This window comes from Pelobates fuscus, chromosome 7, assembly GCF_036172605.1.
Source record: "Pelobates fuscus isolate aPelFus1 chromosome 7, aPelFus1.pri, whole genome shotgun sequence".
NCBI classification, from domain to species: Eukaryota; Metazoa; Chordata; class Amphibia; order Anura; family Pelobatidae; genus Pelobates; species Pelobates fuscus.
In genome coordinates, this window is record NC_086323.1 from 128,860,977 (window position 1) to 128,878,059 (window position 17,083).

Below are 17,083 nucleotides of genomic sequence, written 5' to 3' on the forward strand. Positions count from 1 at the left end.
TGGTTTAAAGACATTTATAACAGTGAGGGGTGTGATGGTGCATGCCCAATTTTGTGCTAATTATGTATGATTATTCACGCTGTATGCAGAGTGGAATGTGTTTAGTAAAGTAGTGATATTCAAACTCTAAGAACAAGCTGGTTTGGGCGTCAGCATAAACAGTAGGAGTAGGTCTAAAGCCAAAGCCCCAATGAGAGATTATTATCGCCATCCATAGTGTGGGTGCGAGTGTATTTGCCATAATTTACTTAAGGTTAGCAGTGTCCACATTATGGTTGTCATAGTCCAGGCCGTTGTTAGACTTCAGGAGATGGGCTGGTGGTTGTGTGATTAGCCGTCCTCAGCCAATTCCTCGTGCATACCACAGTGGAGAGACCGGTTCTTGGTCAGTTTTAACCAGTACCCCTCTCCGATGTGCGGGCCCGTGGGTTGTACTGCTTGTGGTGCAGGCGCTGTTTGCAGCTTGACAAGTTCCTGTCTCTTATGCTCCGGGCTGTAAAGGGAGCTAGCCCCCTCCGTCCGTGGATTCCCCTCTGACTTGAGGCTGGATCGTGGGTCCCCGGGGTTTCCGGCTTGCGGTCTTCCCCGCGGGTGGTCGGACTGCGGCCTGGAGATTTCTCCAGTTAGGCTCCCGGCCCAGAAGAGGGACAGGTATCCGCTGTTGCTCGGCAGATAGGTACCGCTTCAGGAGGGGTAAGCAGGGGTCCACGCTTGGCAATGCGGTCCCAGAAGGCTTGGCAAATAACCTCAAACCGGGCCTCAAAGGCCTCCCTCCAGCTCTGGTCTGTCTGGCTTACAGGGCTGTGCTGGGATCGTGCTGCGGCAGCCATCTTGAGGGTGCTACGTGGCTCACCTAGCCTTCTCGGTCCGACCTCGTGGCTTTGGCTTTGTGGTTAAGTTCCAGGCACCCGGTGCAGACCGGGATATCCCACATCGGTCCAAAGGGGGGGGGGGTAGGAGACAGGAGATGTGAGGGGTCTGTGTGCCTGTTCTCTAGCGAGGAGAGCGGCCGCCTCTCCCCGTTTCGATCCCTGGTAGGCCTCAACAGGTTTTTAGAGTTCGCGGTTTGTGTTTGTGTCAGGATTCGGGTGTCAAAGGGTTCCCCCGGGTGTCCCCTCCTCGCTTATTATCCTCCAGATAGAGGACGTGCCTGATTTCTGGGGGGTTTTCCCCCAAAATAGCAGTTTTGGTCAGGAGCTTGGTTTCTGCACGTTTGCTCAGCCTGGATGCTAGGCTCCGCCCCTGCATAGTGATTTTTTTGTCTCTCCATTGTGTGTGGGGAAATAGCAGTTCATTTTCATTGTCTCCTTTTTTTCTGTATCAGTAGCACCTGCACATCCATTACATTGGTGCCTGTAAGTCCAGTTACCAGAAGGTATCTGCCATCATGGAATCTGGTGAAGAAACCATTAGAGTCACTGTGATTCAGAGAGTGTTCTACATTTAATCCTTTTTCTTGAGCATCCATCAGTAGCCCAGGATAGGAGAAAGCACCTGCTGCTTCTGTAGGACCATCCTGCCCATCGGTACCCCCACTCAAGAACAGAACCTCACAATCCTTCATGCCTTCCTGAGTATCATGCCATTCCTGAGCCACCCTCAGTGCTAGTTCTTGGTTCCTCCCACCCTTTCCCTCCCCATGTACCAACACAGTTATCTCTCCTCCACAAAGAACACAAACCGCTCCCAAATCCCCATATGTTTGTAGTTCCTGCAACCAATAAGCAAGTTTGAGGTTTGGAATGGTCATCTTGTCAACTAGACTTAGGATTTCTTGTTGCAGCTGCTGTTGCTCTGGACTATTTGTCATAATAGAGCAGATCACTCGGGCAAGGAGACCATAAAAGCGAGAGACTTGTTTGACATCACCGCTAATGGATGTGGACAGGAGTACAGGATGATAACCCAGTTTTATAGATTCCTTCTGTGCCTCACCTATGGCTATGAGGTTGGAGCCAATCAGGATGTTGTGGACATGGCTGAAATTGTCATTCAATAGAGTCGGAGATCTGGAGAGAATAACTTGTTCTACAGCCCCAGGTGCTGTGCCTCTCAAGTGGTATTTGTCCAATATCTGCAGACATTCCTTTGCACTGTAAGAGCTGTAAACCGTAGGTCCACTTGCAATGACATCAAGGTCATCACCAATGACATCAGACAGAATGAGGCTGACTACCTGTGAGGAAGAGAGAGTAAAACAAAAATAACTATGTGTGTATCAGTCTGGACAGATCTAATTTTTTTGAGACATACATGACATGGTGCCACTTTATAAAGAATACTAGTTGAGCCATATATTGTGCTATTGAATCAATCAACAAATGGTCCTCAAAGCCTCTTTGAACCTTGCTATTGATGATTGAGGAAGACATCTAGGTGTTATATATGACTAACATTATTAGATGGAAGATTGTAAATTAACCCAATAGAATTGTTAGAAGGAATAAAAATAAAATAAAATAAGCAATCAATCATTTAGCTAAAGATAGATAAAGATCTTTTTCTGTGAATATCAATTAATTTAATGAAATAACACAAAACAGCAAGTAAATAAATATCTATAGGAGGCTTTACAAATCCCAGAAACCAGTGGGCCATGTGCCATAACATTACTGATGCTTTTCTATAGAACATTAAAGCAGCAGTCTTTGCACCATTAACACTAAATGCCAATGTAGCATTTATAGTGGCATTAGGTTGAGAGTGCATCCCTCGGTTCTTAAGGTGGATCGAATGATCCGTAATCTTATTTTATCTATTCTCACGCCGGTAAGATTATAGGAGCTGCTTGCCAGGCAAGTCTCTGTTTTAGTTAATTTTTTTTCCGTTTGATTTCCCTATTTTTTGTTCGTTATGGGTAAGTATACTGGTGACTCTCCTATTATGCTATATGGATTTTCTTATGGATCTTGTGTATGCCTGTGTGGGTCATAACAACGCTTGATATACGAGCTTGCTGGAAGGACCTCCTGTGTTATAGTGGGCGCATTATTCAAGACATGACTCCTATGAGGTTTCTATCACAGAGACAGTTGCATGGGTTAAAATGGAGCCTACAGTGTTTGGGTGTGCACTGCGCAATTGAGATTTTGAAGTCAGTAGTAATATGGGCAGAAGTTTCTAACTTATAGGATCCAATGTTCTTTCCCAATCAGACCCTAACCCACACTGGTAATGGCAAAAAGATCTGGCAATGCTGGTAATACCTTCTAATATGGTGCCCAACCAATGTAAGTAGTCAAACCATTTGCAAAGGGTTTGACAATTTACCTTGGATCGCTGGACACCTTCTCCATTGACAGCTGGAAGCCCTGAGCTCGACTGGTCTAATCCTTAGGCTTACCCTTGTTTTCTCTTTTAATTTAGTAGCCCAGATGGCCTCTTCTTCAGCTTTCCAGGAATATGGAGTAAGAATGGGTAATATAAATAAATAATATACATAGCTTTGATATAGGCTATACTGAGCACAAATGTTGCCCATTTCAGATGTGGAATAATCATTATTCCTATTTTAGTTGAATGTAGCCTCTGTGAATTGCACATGCATTAACTAACCTGTGCAGGGAACGCTGCCATGGCCAGGCCACCTCCTTTGAGCTTAGACAAAGTTCTTCGTAAAGTGTTAAGTTCCTGTATGGTCGCTCCTTTCATTGCCAGCTGCTTGGTTATAGTTTGCTTGTCCTGAAGTGTAAGCGGAGGAAAGGGAGCTGGCAAAAGAGCAGAGCCACCACCTGATCAAGTAAGAAAAAGAAAGGACAATAGTACCGGATATTAGCTGAAACATTATAGAACACAGAAAATCGTTACAGATTGAACTGCATGCTGGCTGTGACCTACTGTAGGCATCAAACCCTTTAAATGAATTCCCCTCCCCTCCATTATTTTACTTCTTCCCTTCTGTGTACCCTTGCCATTTCGAATACTCCTCCCCTTTTGCCATATTCGCTGCTCTTTGCATGAACATCCTTCTTCTCAGAACCTTCAATCCAATAAACATATAACGTAAATTCCACCCCCCTCTTTGCTTTCATTCCTCTCTCTCTCACCTGAAATAAGCACAAGCAAGATGTCTCGTTCCGTCAGTTTCTTTGCAAGGCTCTGTATTTCACCAGCAGCTTCCAGTGCTGCCTCGTCTGCCATGTTGTGTTCTGCACCTTCCATAACTCGAATTGAAGACCCAGAAGATAGCAGCATCTCTCTGTAGGAAACAGGTCAAAATCAACCTTCACCCATACTATGAACACTTACAGACAGATAGGAAGACATTTTATACATCAGCATGTAAGGCTTTAGGTAAAGAACCACTAGTGTTACTTCTTTTTCCTTTTCTGGGTAAAAAGCACCTCAGTAAATATATATATATATATATATAATATATCAGTCTATAATTTTAATGGTAGGTGTATTTTAACAGTGAGAGACAGAATAGCAAAAACAAAAACCAGAAAAACGCATGTCAAAAAGGTTATAAATTGATTTGCATGTCAATGAGTGAAATAAGTATTTGATCCCCCTATCAATCAGCAAGATTTCTGGCTCCCAGGTGCCTTTTATACAGGTAATGAACTGAGATTAGGAGCACTCTCTTAAAGGGAGTGCTCCTAATCTCAGCTCGTTACCTGTATAAAAGACACCTGTACACAGAAGCAATACATCAGATTCCAAACTCTCCACCATGGCCAAGACGAAAAAGCTGTCCAAGGATGTCAGGGACAAGATTGTAGACCTACACAAGGCAGGAATGGGCTACAAGACCATCGCCAAGCAGCTCGGTGAGAAAGTGACAACAGTTGATGCGATTATTCACAAATGGAAAAAACACAAAATAACAGTCAGTCCCATCGGTCTGGTGCTCCATGCAAGATCTCACTCTGTGGAGTTTCAATGATCATGAGAACGGTGAGGAATCAGCCCAGAACTACACGGGAGGATCTTGTTAATGATCTCAAGGCAGCTGGGACCATAGTCACCAAGAAAACAATTGGTAACACACTACCCCGTGAAGGACTGAAATCCTGCAGCGCCTGCAAGGTCTCCCTGCTCAAGAAAGCACATGTACAGGCCCGTCTGAAGTTTGCCAATGAACATCTGAATGATTCAGAAGAGAACTGGGTGAAAGTGTTGTGGTCAGATGAGGCTAAAATCAAGCTCTTTGGCATCAACTCAACTCGTGTCTATGACCCACAGAACACCATTCCCACCCGTCATCATCAACATGGAAGTGGAATAATTATGCTTTGGGAGTGTTTTTCTGCTAAGGGGACAGGACAACTGCACCGCATCAAAGGGACGATGGACAGGGCCATGTGCTGTCAAATCTTGGTTGAGAACCTCCTTCCCTCAGCATGACAATGACCCAAAACACACACCCAAGGCAACAAAGGAGTGGCTCAAGAAGAAGCACATTAAGGTTCTGGAGTGGCCTAGCCAGTCTCCAGACCTTAATCCCATAGAAAATCTGTAGAAGGAGCTGAAGGTTCAAGTTGCCAGACGTCAGCCTCGAAACCTCAATGACTTGGAGAGGATCTGCAAAGAGGAGTGGGACAAAATCCCACCTCAGATGTGTGCAAACCTGGTGGCCAACTGCAAGAGACGTCTGACCTCTGTGATTGCCAACAAGGGTTTTGCCACCAAGTACTAACTCGAGGTCAAATATTTATTTCACTCATTGACATGCAAATCTTTATAACTTTTTTTACATGTGTTTTTCTGGTTTTTGTTTTGTTTGTAGGCAAACGTTTAAAATTAGCAGGGGATCAAATACTTTTTCCCTCACTGTATAATTTTAGCCTAGTAAAATGTTTTGTGCTGGACCAGGACCCTTTTATGTAGGCTGTAGAATAGAAATACCCATTAAAGTGCTCTGAAGATACCTTCTCCCAGCTTGTTTCAGGCTTTCTTCCATTCCACGTGGGATGCTGATCACTCCCTCTAGAAGATGCTTTCCCAGAATCTGCTCTACGGAGGCTGCCATACCTAGCACAGCCTTCCCGAATCCCACCAGGTACAGATTCCTGTTCAGAGAGAACTCTATCCCTCCACACTCAAGGACAGAGGAGTCTCCACAATCTGTCACTTTCAGTGACCTCTGTAACATGTGAGGTGGCAACACAGCAGACACAGCAGCCCAAAATATCTTTCGGGTATCCTCCTGCAGAGGCACACTACCCATTGTAGTCCTGTGCGTTTGGTAAAACAGAGAATGTTTCAGTCTCAGAATTTGTAATACTCTGGCCATGAGGCAGAATCCTGCAGCAAAGGAAAGAGAATCTGTATTTAATATAGTGTGACCCTTTTAAGATCAAGGACATTGAGCTCTATCATTGCATTTTTGTAGATAAAGTTCTTATAGGGCATTATTCTTGGGTTCCCCTCCCATAAAACCTTTAAAGGACCACTATAGGCACCCAGACCACTTCAGCTTAATGAAGTGGTCTGGGTGCCTGGTCCAGCAAGGGTTAACCATTTTTTCTATAAACATGTTTATAAATGGGTTAATCCAGCCTCTAGTGGCTGTCTCTGTGAAAATCCCAGTGAGAAGACGCCAGCGTCCATAGGAAAGCATTGTAAATGCTTTCCTATGAGACTGGCTGAATGTGCGTGCGGCTCTTGCCGCGCATGTGCATTCAGTCGAGGAGGAGAGGAGGAGGAGGAGAGCTCCCCGCCCGGCAATGGAAAAAGAGGTAAGTTTAACCCCTTCCTCTCCATCCAGCCCGACGGGAGGGGGTCCCTGAGGGTGGGGGCACCCTCAGGGCACTATAGTGGTCCTTTAAGAAAAGGTTTTATTCACCTGCAATCCAGCGTCGGGCGAAGCTCCTGGTGCTGATCTTCCACACTCGTCTAATGTCACAGGAGCCTCGCGTGGTCCAAACACATGCTTCTCAAAGAGCACTGTGCAGTTTGAGGTTTGAGTCAGCAATGGGAGGGAGCGGGACACAATTAAATACATCTCAAATACATCTTCAAGCTTAAGCACTGCACATCTAGACTCCGACCACCGCAACCACTTCAAATCATTCAAATTGTCATGGTGGTTGGAGTAACCCTTTAATGGTATACATTATATTTTAGTTTCATGAATTGTTAATAGTAAGTCAACTAAAAACATCTCAGAACAGCCCCACCCCCACTCACACCACTAAAATTAAAGTGTCCCTGTTTGTCCATTTGAAATGTTGGGAGCTACGAAACTAGTTTCTTTAATCTAAATTGTTAATTAGTTTTCAAAGGAACCGACAAAGCACCATAACCACTACAATGTGTCACCAGTACCCTGGTGTCAAGAGCACATTGCATTCAGGATACGAATAGGTTGAATCCAGACTTTAGAGTTTAATTGTTAATGATTTGTATTAATATTAAAATTGTTATTCTCACCTGGCAATTAATCAAAACTAAAACTAAAAAGAAAACAGGTGTTGCTTGGAAATATTCTTATCGAAGAGTGCCTTGGCTCGAAACAGATTGGGAACTGCAGCTTTTTGGACAACACATGCCCCTTCCAACTTAGCAGAGAAACAAAAACAACACAAAAATGTTTTTGTAACAAAAGCAGTACTACAAATAGTGGATGTGGCTATGACTTCTACACACCGCTCTCTGCTACTACCACACAATTAAAAAAAATAAATAAATGGCTCTGCTCGTTAAAGGGAAATTCTAACGTGTATTTCTAACAGAGTTATTTCTTGACCTTTTAGATTTATGGGCCCCAATAACACGAACATAAAAAAGTTGGTCTACAGTGCCAATCACAGCACTGCGCCATTTATCCTCTCCTCATAGAGATGCACTATATCAATGCACGTCTCTGGGGAGCAATGACATCTACATGCAGAGTGTGAAGTCACTGAAAGTCAGTCCTACACCTTAATAGGAAGCCACTATATAGGCTCTGTGACAGTCACTATAGGTGCCCTTACGGACAAATGTAAAGGTCTGAAAAAACATTGTTTTTCACATAGACTGATAAAAAGCAATTTACAGCAAACACTCTACATTGAGCTATACTGGTTCTGGTACTGAGAGCGTCCCATTAATATACTCTACAGGAAATCTGGACCTGGAGGTAACTGGATTAATTTTAAATACATTTTCAACAATAATCAAGCAAAAAAAAATAAAAAATAATTAAATTACCAACACAATAATTCAGTAATGGCAAAATGTGGCAGTAAAGACTGGGGACATGGGAAATGAAATTCGTCAACATCTGCAATGCCAAATTTAGGTATCACTGCAATAAATTGCAACATGCAATTCACCTGAAGTACTGTATTGTAGTATTTCACCAAAAATCCAGCTGATTCATAGAAGTTACCCAACAGAAGTGGCAGTGCAGGAGATTTCTTTTGATCTGCGGTTTCCTTTATCCCATCACCATGAAATTCTCCACACAGAATATACACCAACTTCGCAGAAAACCTTTAGTTTTAGATAGTCTGAGTCTAAAGTCCATTGCTTGTTCTCCCAAATAGCTTTCCAGAAAAGTTAATTAAGTTAATTATCAACAAGAGTTACTTTACTCAGGGGGTGGAATACAAAAATGGGATTATTTTTTACATATATAGTAGCGCATAAACGTAAAATGGCAGCTAATGTGAAGCAAATGATTGATAATTCAAAGATAATTTCATATTTTATGCGAAAACAGCCGAATTGGATGGGTTATTCACTAAAAGGTCTATGTAAGTCAAGTATACCAAATAGGGCCAAGCCACTCCATGCCGTACAGGGCATTTCAGACACCAAAATGTGTTCATTGTTCACACTTACAGGGATGCTATAGTGCAGGAAAGCTGTATTCCTGGCCCAATCACACCCCCTGCCTCCCTCGTCCCCCTGTAAATTAAGGGTTAATTAAGTACCTTTATTTACTTACCTTATCCCAGCACTGATGTCCCTGGCACTGGGTCGACACTCCGCCCGACTGCCGCGCACGGGCTAGCCCTCCCCACAGGAAAAAAATTAATCAATGCTTTCCTATGAGGAAAAATCTGACGCTGGATGTCCGCATGCACAACATGAGGATATCCAGCGTCAGATACTGGACCAGAGGTTTGTTTCGATGCAGGAAACGCCTGGAGGCAGACAGCCACTGGAGGCAGACTCAGAGCGGCAATATAAACATTGCAGCTTCTCCGGAACTGCAATATTTAACATTGCAGCACTAAGTGCAAAAGGAACACTGCACCCAGACTACTTCAATGAGCTGAAATGGCCTGGGTGCCTATAGTGTAGCTGTAATGATTCAGAGTACTGTAGATTTAGAATGAGTCTGAAAAATCTGAACTATTCCTATGGGAATGGGCCTATTTTTAGTAACTGGGCAACAATATGTGACCTGCTTCCGGTGTTTGGTTACAGTGAGCAGCATTTGTCTGGTCTTTGTTTAGTAGATATGCCCCTTATACTGACATGGGGGTCATATTGAAACGCATGCCATCTGCCACAGAACATAACCCTAACACAGCTGGGTGAAATCCAGAATAAATTCAGGTACATTGCGAATCTGCTTTTCAAAATCCAGACATTGTTGAATAGTGTGAACAATGTCTGGATTTGGGGCGGAGCCTGCATATTGTGCTTACTAGATGCGCTCTGTTAGAGCTTGTGCGTCTGGCTACCAAAATCGGGGATTATTCCTGGGCCACTCGGATGTTCTGCCCGCAATCTGCTCTCACCCGGTACATGGGATGTTAGTGCACTCGGGGATACCTTACATGTGCCTTCCCGCAGCCAGATCTCCTGAGTCAAGGCCTGTGGCCTACACAAGATTGAACCGAGAAGAGGCGGCCACCCTCCTGATTCGTTAGCTAGTGGTGTGGCACTGAACATAGCTGTCCCACACCCGGCTGGGAGTTGTACCGGTCCCCCACTGACTGGCTCCACTCATTTACCCCTGCAAATTTCAAGCAGCTGACACTGCATAAGATTCCCCCAAGATGGCGAACCCACTCTTATCTCATGACTGCAAGCCGACCCATGAAACAGTTGAACAAATGCTGGCCCGCGTGAATGGAATCTTTAAAAGGTTCTGGGAAAATTTGGAGGCTCATTTTGCGGCATTACCAATCAGGAGGGAAAGTGGAGCAGAGAGAGTAGGAGGCTGCGTGGGACCCCTCTGGGCGCAACTTCCCGACAAGCACCCAAGTTTCCCAACTTTGGCCTAAGTGTGCTGAAGGCCACCAGGGATCAACTCCCAAAGCATCGACCATGGAAGCTGAGGTCCCGTTGCTGCAGGCGGTATCAGACCATCAGGGACTTAAGCTGTTCCCCGCCAGGGAGGGACTTGGACTCTTACAGGAGTAGCCGAGTCCGTGGCTCTGAGATGCACGCTTTATTTATTTATTTTTGCAGTTAGGAATAATTTGTTGTAAACATTAAACATAAATAATAAGTAACTTTAAGAAGTTGCCATGGTGGGTATATGTCAGATAGTGGTGTATACAGACTATGTGTAGATTTCAGTATATACACACAATCTACAGGAACTGTCTATATATGCGCATCAGCATTGCGGAGTCAGGGAGGTCAGCATTCGTAGTGGGTGATCTGGGTCCAGTTTTCATCACAGGTGCTTCACGTCTTCGGGAGGCCCAGAGATGGATAGCTTTGTGGTATAGTCTAAGAGTGTCTCTTTGGTAAAGTTGCCACTTGTTATACCTTCTTCGGCCTTTGGTTGCTTTTGGTCTGACACTGTGTGTGGTTCCTCTGTGTCTTTTTACTGCAGGTTCAGCTGCCGGAGAAATAGCGTTTGGTCATCTTTGGAGGACAGGGTAAGTGTCTGGTCTCCCTGTGGTACCGCCAGGGATCCATCTGCACCCCACCTGTATCTAATTTCCACGTCCCTTAGCCGTTTGGCTATTGGTACCAGCTGATGTCGTTCCACAAGTGCTGCAAATGGGATATCCCCATATAGGGCCACTGCGCTGCCCTCCATTTACACTGTGCCTAAGACTCTGGAGCGGGACATGATGGCAGAGCAGGTAGCCACGTCCTTTGTAATAGCTATAATGTCTCTGGGTGCCTCCCTAGGAGCTGTTGCAGCTTTTTGGATTCTGAACGCAGAGATTATCATGTTTGGCTCAGCGCCCCCTTTTATGCCCATTACAGATAGTAGGCGGAGGATGTAGGGCAGCAGGGCTTCCCCTTTGATACTCTCTGGTATCCCTCGGAGGCGGACATTCTGCCATCTGTGCCGTGTCTCCATTGTCGTGACAGTCCGCGTGAGCTTTTGTAACTGCAAGTTAAATGCCTGTATCGAGTCTTGGGAGTGCTGTAGTTGGAGCTCCCTTGCACCTTCCCTTGACTCCACTGCTGTCAGCCGCTGTTGGAGGTTCCCCACCTCTTTCTGAGTGCCCAGTAGGTCGGCCTTCCACACTCATTTCCGCTAAGAGATCTCGTATATCCCGCTTAGTTGCTGGGGATGAGTCTTCCTCCGATTCGGAGTCCTGGTAACGGGCCCCTGCGTCTGCTGGGGACAAGGTACGGCTCTCCCTATCTTAATGAGAGTCCTCGGAGGCCTCCTCTTCACTAGGTGCCTCGGGCACCATTTTGTCGGGAATATCCGACATTCTGGGTGTCTCAGGTGGGTGGAATTTTTTTTTCTTCTCCCCATTGACTTCTGTGTGTGAGGCATGTGTGTGGCCGCAGTTGGGCGCCGTTTAACTGGCTTTTTAGTCTCTTTTTTTCAGTCACTTGTACGGAGCTCCTCAGAAACGCGTCCGTCTCTCTCAGCAGTTGGCCACGCTCCCCCGAGATGCAGGCCTTTGTTATGGCCTGGGGCTGGAGGAATACCATGCCTAGCCCCTGTATTGTGGCACCTCACAGCTATCCCCCATTGATTCCCGAGCCTGGGCATTGGCCGATGTAAAAACTAGTTGGAATCGTCACTGTTAAAACGTCTTAATTTCTTCTTGTCTTCAGTTGATTGATATATATACACGTCTTTTGTATATATAGTCTTTGGCCAAATGCTCGCCACAATAATATATGTCTATATTATTGATAAGTACTACTACGCAATCTGACTTACGGTTTCTTCAGGTTTATTCTTAGTTACTGATACATAATAAAAAACAAATGATGTTACAGGATAATGGACATTCAACAGCAGATGGTAATTGCTGGACTTCTTTACATCCTTACATCTTTACATCGAGAGAGAGCCAGAGAGAGCCAAGAGACAGAGCAACAGAGAGAGAGAGACAAGAGAGACCTTGTGTCCCTCTGTTACTATATATATGTGCCCATACTGATGTCAGACTATAACTCTAGCCATATAAGGACAAGACCCCCAAATCCACATTCCAGAGCTCTCAGGCAAAGAAAGCCATGTGATTTAGACCATCTGTATCTTATCACACATCTATACAGGGCTGCCATCAGAAATTTTGGGGCCCCTGACACAGCTCAAGGTCTGGGCCCCCCGGCGCCTGCACCCGAGTCCCCCCCCCCCCCCCCCCCCGAGTCCGCCCACAGGCATGCAGTGTCTGCAGGGCCGGTGCAAGGATTTTTGCCGCCCTAGGCAAAAGTAAAGTTTGCCGCCCCCCCATGTGACATCACAGTGCGCCACCCATATGATCTGCCATGTTAACTAACACAGTGCTGCAGTGCCGCCGTGTTTACATTAAAAGGCCTGCAAGGACAGGCTATAGACACCAGAACCACTACATTAAGCTGCAGTGGTTCTGGGGACTATAGTGTCCCTTTAATGTGAGGTAAATTAGAGATTAGTGCCACGAATAATATACTAGATTGCCTACTTACAACCAGATGAGGATGATGATGGGCTTCAGCTGCCGTCTGGCTCCACTGGTCTGGTGTAGAACAGGCTCTCTGGAGGCAGTTTGTAACTGTGGTCACAAAAATCTATGTTCTGGGAGAATGGGAAACAGCTCCATTTTTTGAGGGCCCTTTACACAGGGGGGGGGATGTCCTGATGTGTGTAAGGAATGCATTGTGTGAATCTGTGTTTGTATGTGTAAGGGCTGCAAGGTGAGTTTGTGTATGTATGGGATGCAGTGTGTGTGTGCCTGTAAGGGATGCACTGAGTGTGTGGAAGGGGTGCATTGTTTGTTGCTGTGTGTAAGGGATGCATTGCTTGTGTATGTGTGTCTGTGTGTAATGCATTGTGTGCTTTTCTGTGTGCAAGGGGTGCATTGTGTGTGTGTGTGATGGATGTCAATCTCTCCCCATACCCCCGTCAATTTCCTTCTTCTCCCCCTCCCTCTCATTGCCTTCTCCCCCCTCCAATTTCCTTCTTCTCCCCCTCCCTCTCATTTCCTTCCTTCTCCCCCCTCCAATTTCCTTCCTTCTCCCCCCTCCAATTTCCTTCCTCTCCCCCTCCAATTTCCTTCCTCCCTCCCCCCTCAAATTTCCTTCCTCCCCCCTCAAATTTCCTTCCTCTCCCCCTCCCTCAAATTTCCTTCCTCTCCCCCCTCCCTCAAATTTCCTTCCTCCCCCCTCAAATTTCCTCCCTTCCTCTCCCCCCCACTCCCTCAAATTTCCTCCCTTCCCTCCCTCTCCCCCACTCACACAAATTTCCTCCCTCCCTCTCCCCCCACCCCCACTCAAATGTCCTCCCTCCCACTCCCCCCCTCACTCAAATGTCCTCCCTCCCTCTCCCCCCCCACTCACTCAAATGTCCTCCCTCCCTCTCCCCCCCCACTCACTCAAATGTCCTCCCTCCCTCTCCCCCCCCACTCACTCAAATGTCCTCCCTCCCTCTCCCCCCTCACTCAAATGTCCTCCCTCCCTCTCCCCCCTCACTCATATGTCCTCCCTCCCCCCTCACTCAAATGTCCTCCCTCCCCCCCCCTCAAATGTCCTCCCTCCCCCCCACTCAAATGTCCTCCCTCCCCCCCACTCAAATGTCCTCCCTCCCCCCTCACTCAAATGTCCTCCCCCCTCAAATGTCCTCCCCCCCTCACTCAAAATGTCCTCCCTCCCCCCTCACTCAAATGTCCTCCCTCCCCCCCTCACTCAAATGTCCTCCCTCCCCCCCTCACTCAAATGTCCTCCCTCCCCCCCTCACTCAAATGTCCTCCCTCCCCCCCTCACTCAAATGTCCTCCTTCCCCCCTCACTCAAATGTCCTCCCTCCCCCCCCTCACTCAAATGTCCTCCCTCCCCCCCTCACTCAAATGTCCTCCCTCCCCCCCTCACTCAAATGTCCTCCCTCCCCCCCCTCACTCAAATGTCCTCCCTCCCCCCCCCCTCACTCAAATGTCCTGACACCCGGCGGGCGCGCGAGGGAGCACTCTCCCTGGCTGAGTGCTTCCTCTTCAGCTCCCTCGCGCGCCGCGTACTGATGCCGGAGCCGGAAGATGACGTCATCTTCCGGCTCCGACATCAGTACGGTGCGCGAGGGAGCTGAAGAGGAAGCACTCAGAGGAGAGTGCTCCCTCGCGCGCCCGCCTGTTGTCAGCAGGGTCAGCCTCTGGGGGGCCCTGAGGTGACCGGCTGCTGGGCCCCCCAGGAGAAGAGGCTGGCCCAGTGGGTACATACCGGGGTCGCAGGGCCCCCTGCGACCCGGTATGTTCCCACTGAATGTGGGGCCCGGACGACCTGAGCAGTCCGGGCCCCCCAGGACCGCCGGGCCCATGACAACCGTTGCGGTTGTCATGCCCTGATGGCGGCCCTGCATCTATATATAATTAATAGAAACATAGAATATGCAATATTCTACAGCCGACACTGGATTTTCCCATCTGGGCTAAATTGCCAGTCGTATTTGAAGTCTCCATGAAGCCTGCCTTACTTCTTAATCTCCACAATGCGTTTAATTATTGTCTTTTTTTTTACAATTTGTGCAGTGCAGTTACCTATCAGAGGGCCCAGTTTCAGTTGATGTTTCCTCATGACAATTTAGCTCACTATGCAGCAGTTTAATTTAGGGTCAGGAATCATGTCTAGCTAGATAGCACTTTCACTCACCCTTTGTTCTTAGCTTACACGTTACTCTAACTTATGCCTACCTGGTTTGCAATCAACTTCTATTAATGGAACTCTAGCTTGCCAATCACCACATGTAAAATGTGATTAAGCATGTTTTCGTATACTCTACCAGAGGCATGTTATATTGTAGAATTCTTAGTTAAAACTCTCAGGCCTCTATACAAAGCCAGATGTTCCGTATTTTTTCTCAAGCATAGTGTATAGACACATTACTTAGTCTCTGCTTCTTATAAATATGTGCAATTTTTTCACATGTCATGGCAAAGTATATCCATGTATGTAGATTAAACGCCTGTCAATGCTATTGTAGCAACACAAGTATGCTTGTTATTCTTTGCAAAAAAAAAGAATGTAAAAAACAAAACAATGTTTGGATTTTGCAGTCCAAATACATGTACAGCATTGAAAGGCTTTTGCCCTCTTCGGTACAGGGCTATTTGTACTTTATTAAAGGGACACTATAGTCACCTGAACAACTACAGCTTAATATATTTGTTCAGGTGAGATCTATAGCTCCCTGCAGGCAATCTAATGTGAGAAAATACAGTATTTACATTGATTGATAGGAATACTTCCAGTGGCCACCAGAGGGACTTCCTATCATGTAGGGCCCTAAAAAGGCCTTGTACACGTCAGACGTATTAAGATACGCCTGACGTGTGCAGGAGAGAGAAGGCACTGTGTGCGCGCAGTTTCTCTTCAGCCTGTCAGAGAGGAGAGGGGGCGGGCAAAGACCGCAAGCTGAACTGTCAGTCAGCTCAGCTCGCAGCCGCGCGCACCGCGCGAATGCGCGGTAGTGCGCTCAGGACTTCAGAGGGCAGCATGAATGCCGCCCTCTGAAGTATATGCGCATGCGCACAAGGGAGCAATGACGCTTCCAAATGGAAGCGTCTGATTGCTCCCTGCTCGCGCCCGCCTATTTTGTCAATTTGACGAAATAGGGGGCGCGGCTTCAAGAGGCTCCCGGCGCTGGAACGAGGTGAGTAAACTACTCTGCCTGGAGAGTCCCTTTAAATAGTTTCCTTTGTTAAAATCCCAGATAATAGAAGAGTTATTTAATCTTATCACATGGATTTATAATTAAATACATAACAAATAAGCTAAAAAAGCTATTTTCTAAATGTTTTCAAAATGTGATAGTTTAACCTAAAAAAACTGAAATTCCGTCTTTAGTTTTTTAGTTTTTAAAAGTTCACATGGGTTTATTTGAATGAGAACAGATATGCAAAACCTAGGCAATAATAGTCAAACTATGACTATAGATGAAAAGGAGTATTATTTTCTGCAATTTCTGTATTTGCTGTAGTGACAAAGGTCTAGAATTTAAAGTGAATTTTGAATTTAAAGGGATGCTATAATCACCAAAATAAATTTAGCTTAATGAAGCAGGTATGGTGTATAGATCATGCCCCTGAAGTCTGACTGCTCAATTCTCTGCCATTTAGGAGTAAAATCTTTTGTTTGTGCTAGTTACACTTCCCTGCAAGTAACTAAGTAATGTGCACAGCCTCCCTAAACACTTCCTGTAAAGTGAGATCTAATGTTTGCACTTCCTTTATTGCAAATTCTATTTACTTAGGAATTTAGTATCTCCTGATCTGTTAAAAGCTTGCTAGACCCTGTATGTAATTAAAGTTTAATTTACAGAATATGTGATAAAAACTTCTAAAGTAAGTTACATCAGACTGAATGGGAAATCTTTGTTTCATACAGGCTGTCAGTCACAGTCAGGGGAGGTGTGTCTAGGGCTGCATAAACAGAAACATGTGATTTAGAAAAAAATCCCAACTTCGTTGTACTTCCAATTATACTATTCACTGTCTGTTTTTTTTTTCTTCCAGGTGATTTTACATATACATTTTTACTGGAGATATAAGGAATGGCATGACAATAACACGTTTAATTGAACCCACCTCTTAATCTGAAATAGGGAGGGTAGCTTACATTATATAACACGCATTACACCACCCGGAATCAAAACACACAATAGTGCAGATAACTCACGCTTATTCAGTAAGTGCCAGCCAGATCCTGCATTGACAGGTTCACTTTGCTGCCACTCGTAACATGGCGGACAGCTGAACGCGACACGCACGCTTTTCACATGTGCGCTCTCTGCCACA

General features: G+C 45.8%; 1 protein-coding gene across 4 annotated transcripts; it reads right to left on the reverse strand.

Moving 5' to 3' along the window:
• Positions 1 to 979: 979 nt before the first annotated feature.
• Positions 980 to 17,021, reverse strand: GLYCTK (glycerate kinase). 4 transcript variants are annotated; one of them, XM_063427487.1, is made up of 5 exons: positions 16,965 to 17,021; positions 5,874 to 6,249; positions 4,047 to 4,198; positions 3,556 to 3,731; positions 980 to 2,176 (listed from the first exon to the last, which is right to left on the reverse strand). In XM_063427487.1, exons 2-5 carry the CDS (start codon positions 6,236 to 6,238, stop codon positions 1,298 to 1,300), a joined length of 1,572 nt encoding a protein of 523 aa, XP_063283557.1. In that variant the 5' UTR covers positions 6,239 to 6,249; positions 16,965 to 17,021; the 3' UTR covers positions 980 to 1,297. The 4 variants fall into 4 exon arrangements, with proteins under 4 accessions (XP_063283557.1, XP_063283558.1, XP_063283556.1 ...); XM_063427488.1 differs by lacking the exon at positions 16,965 to 17,021 and adding an exon at positions 16,905 to 16,946; XM_063427486.1 differs by lacking the exon at positions 16,965 to 17,021 and adding an exon at positions 8,265 to 8,570.
• Between the last annotated feature and the right edge of the window lie 62 nt (positions 17,022 to 17,083).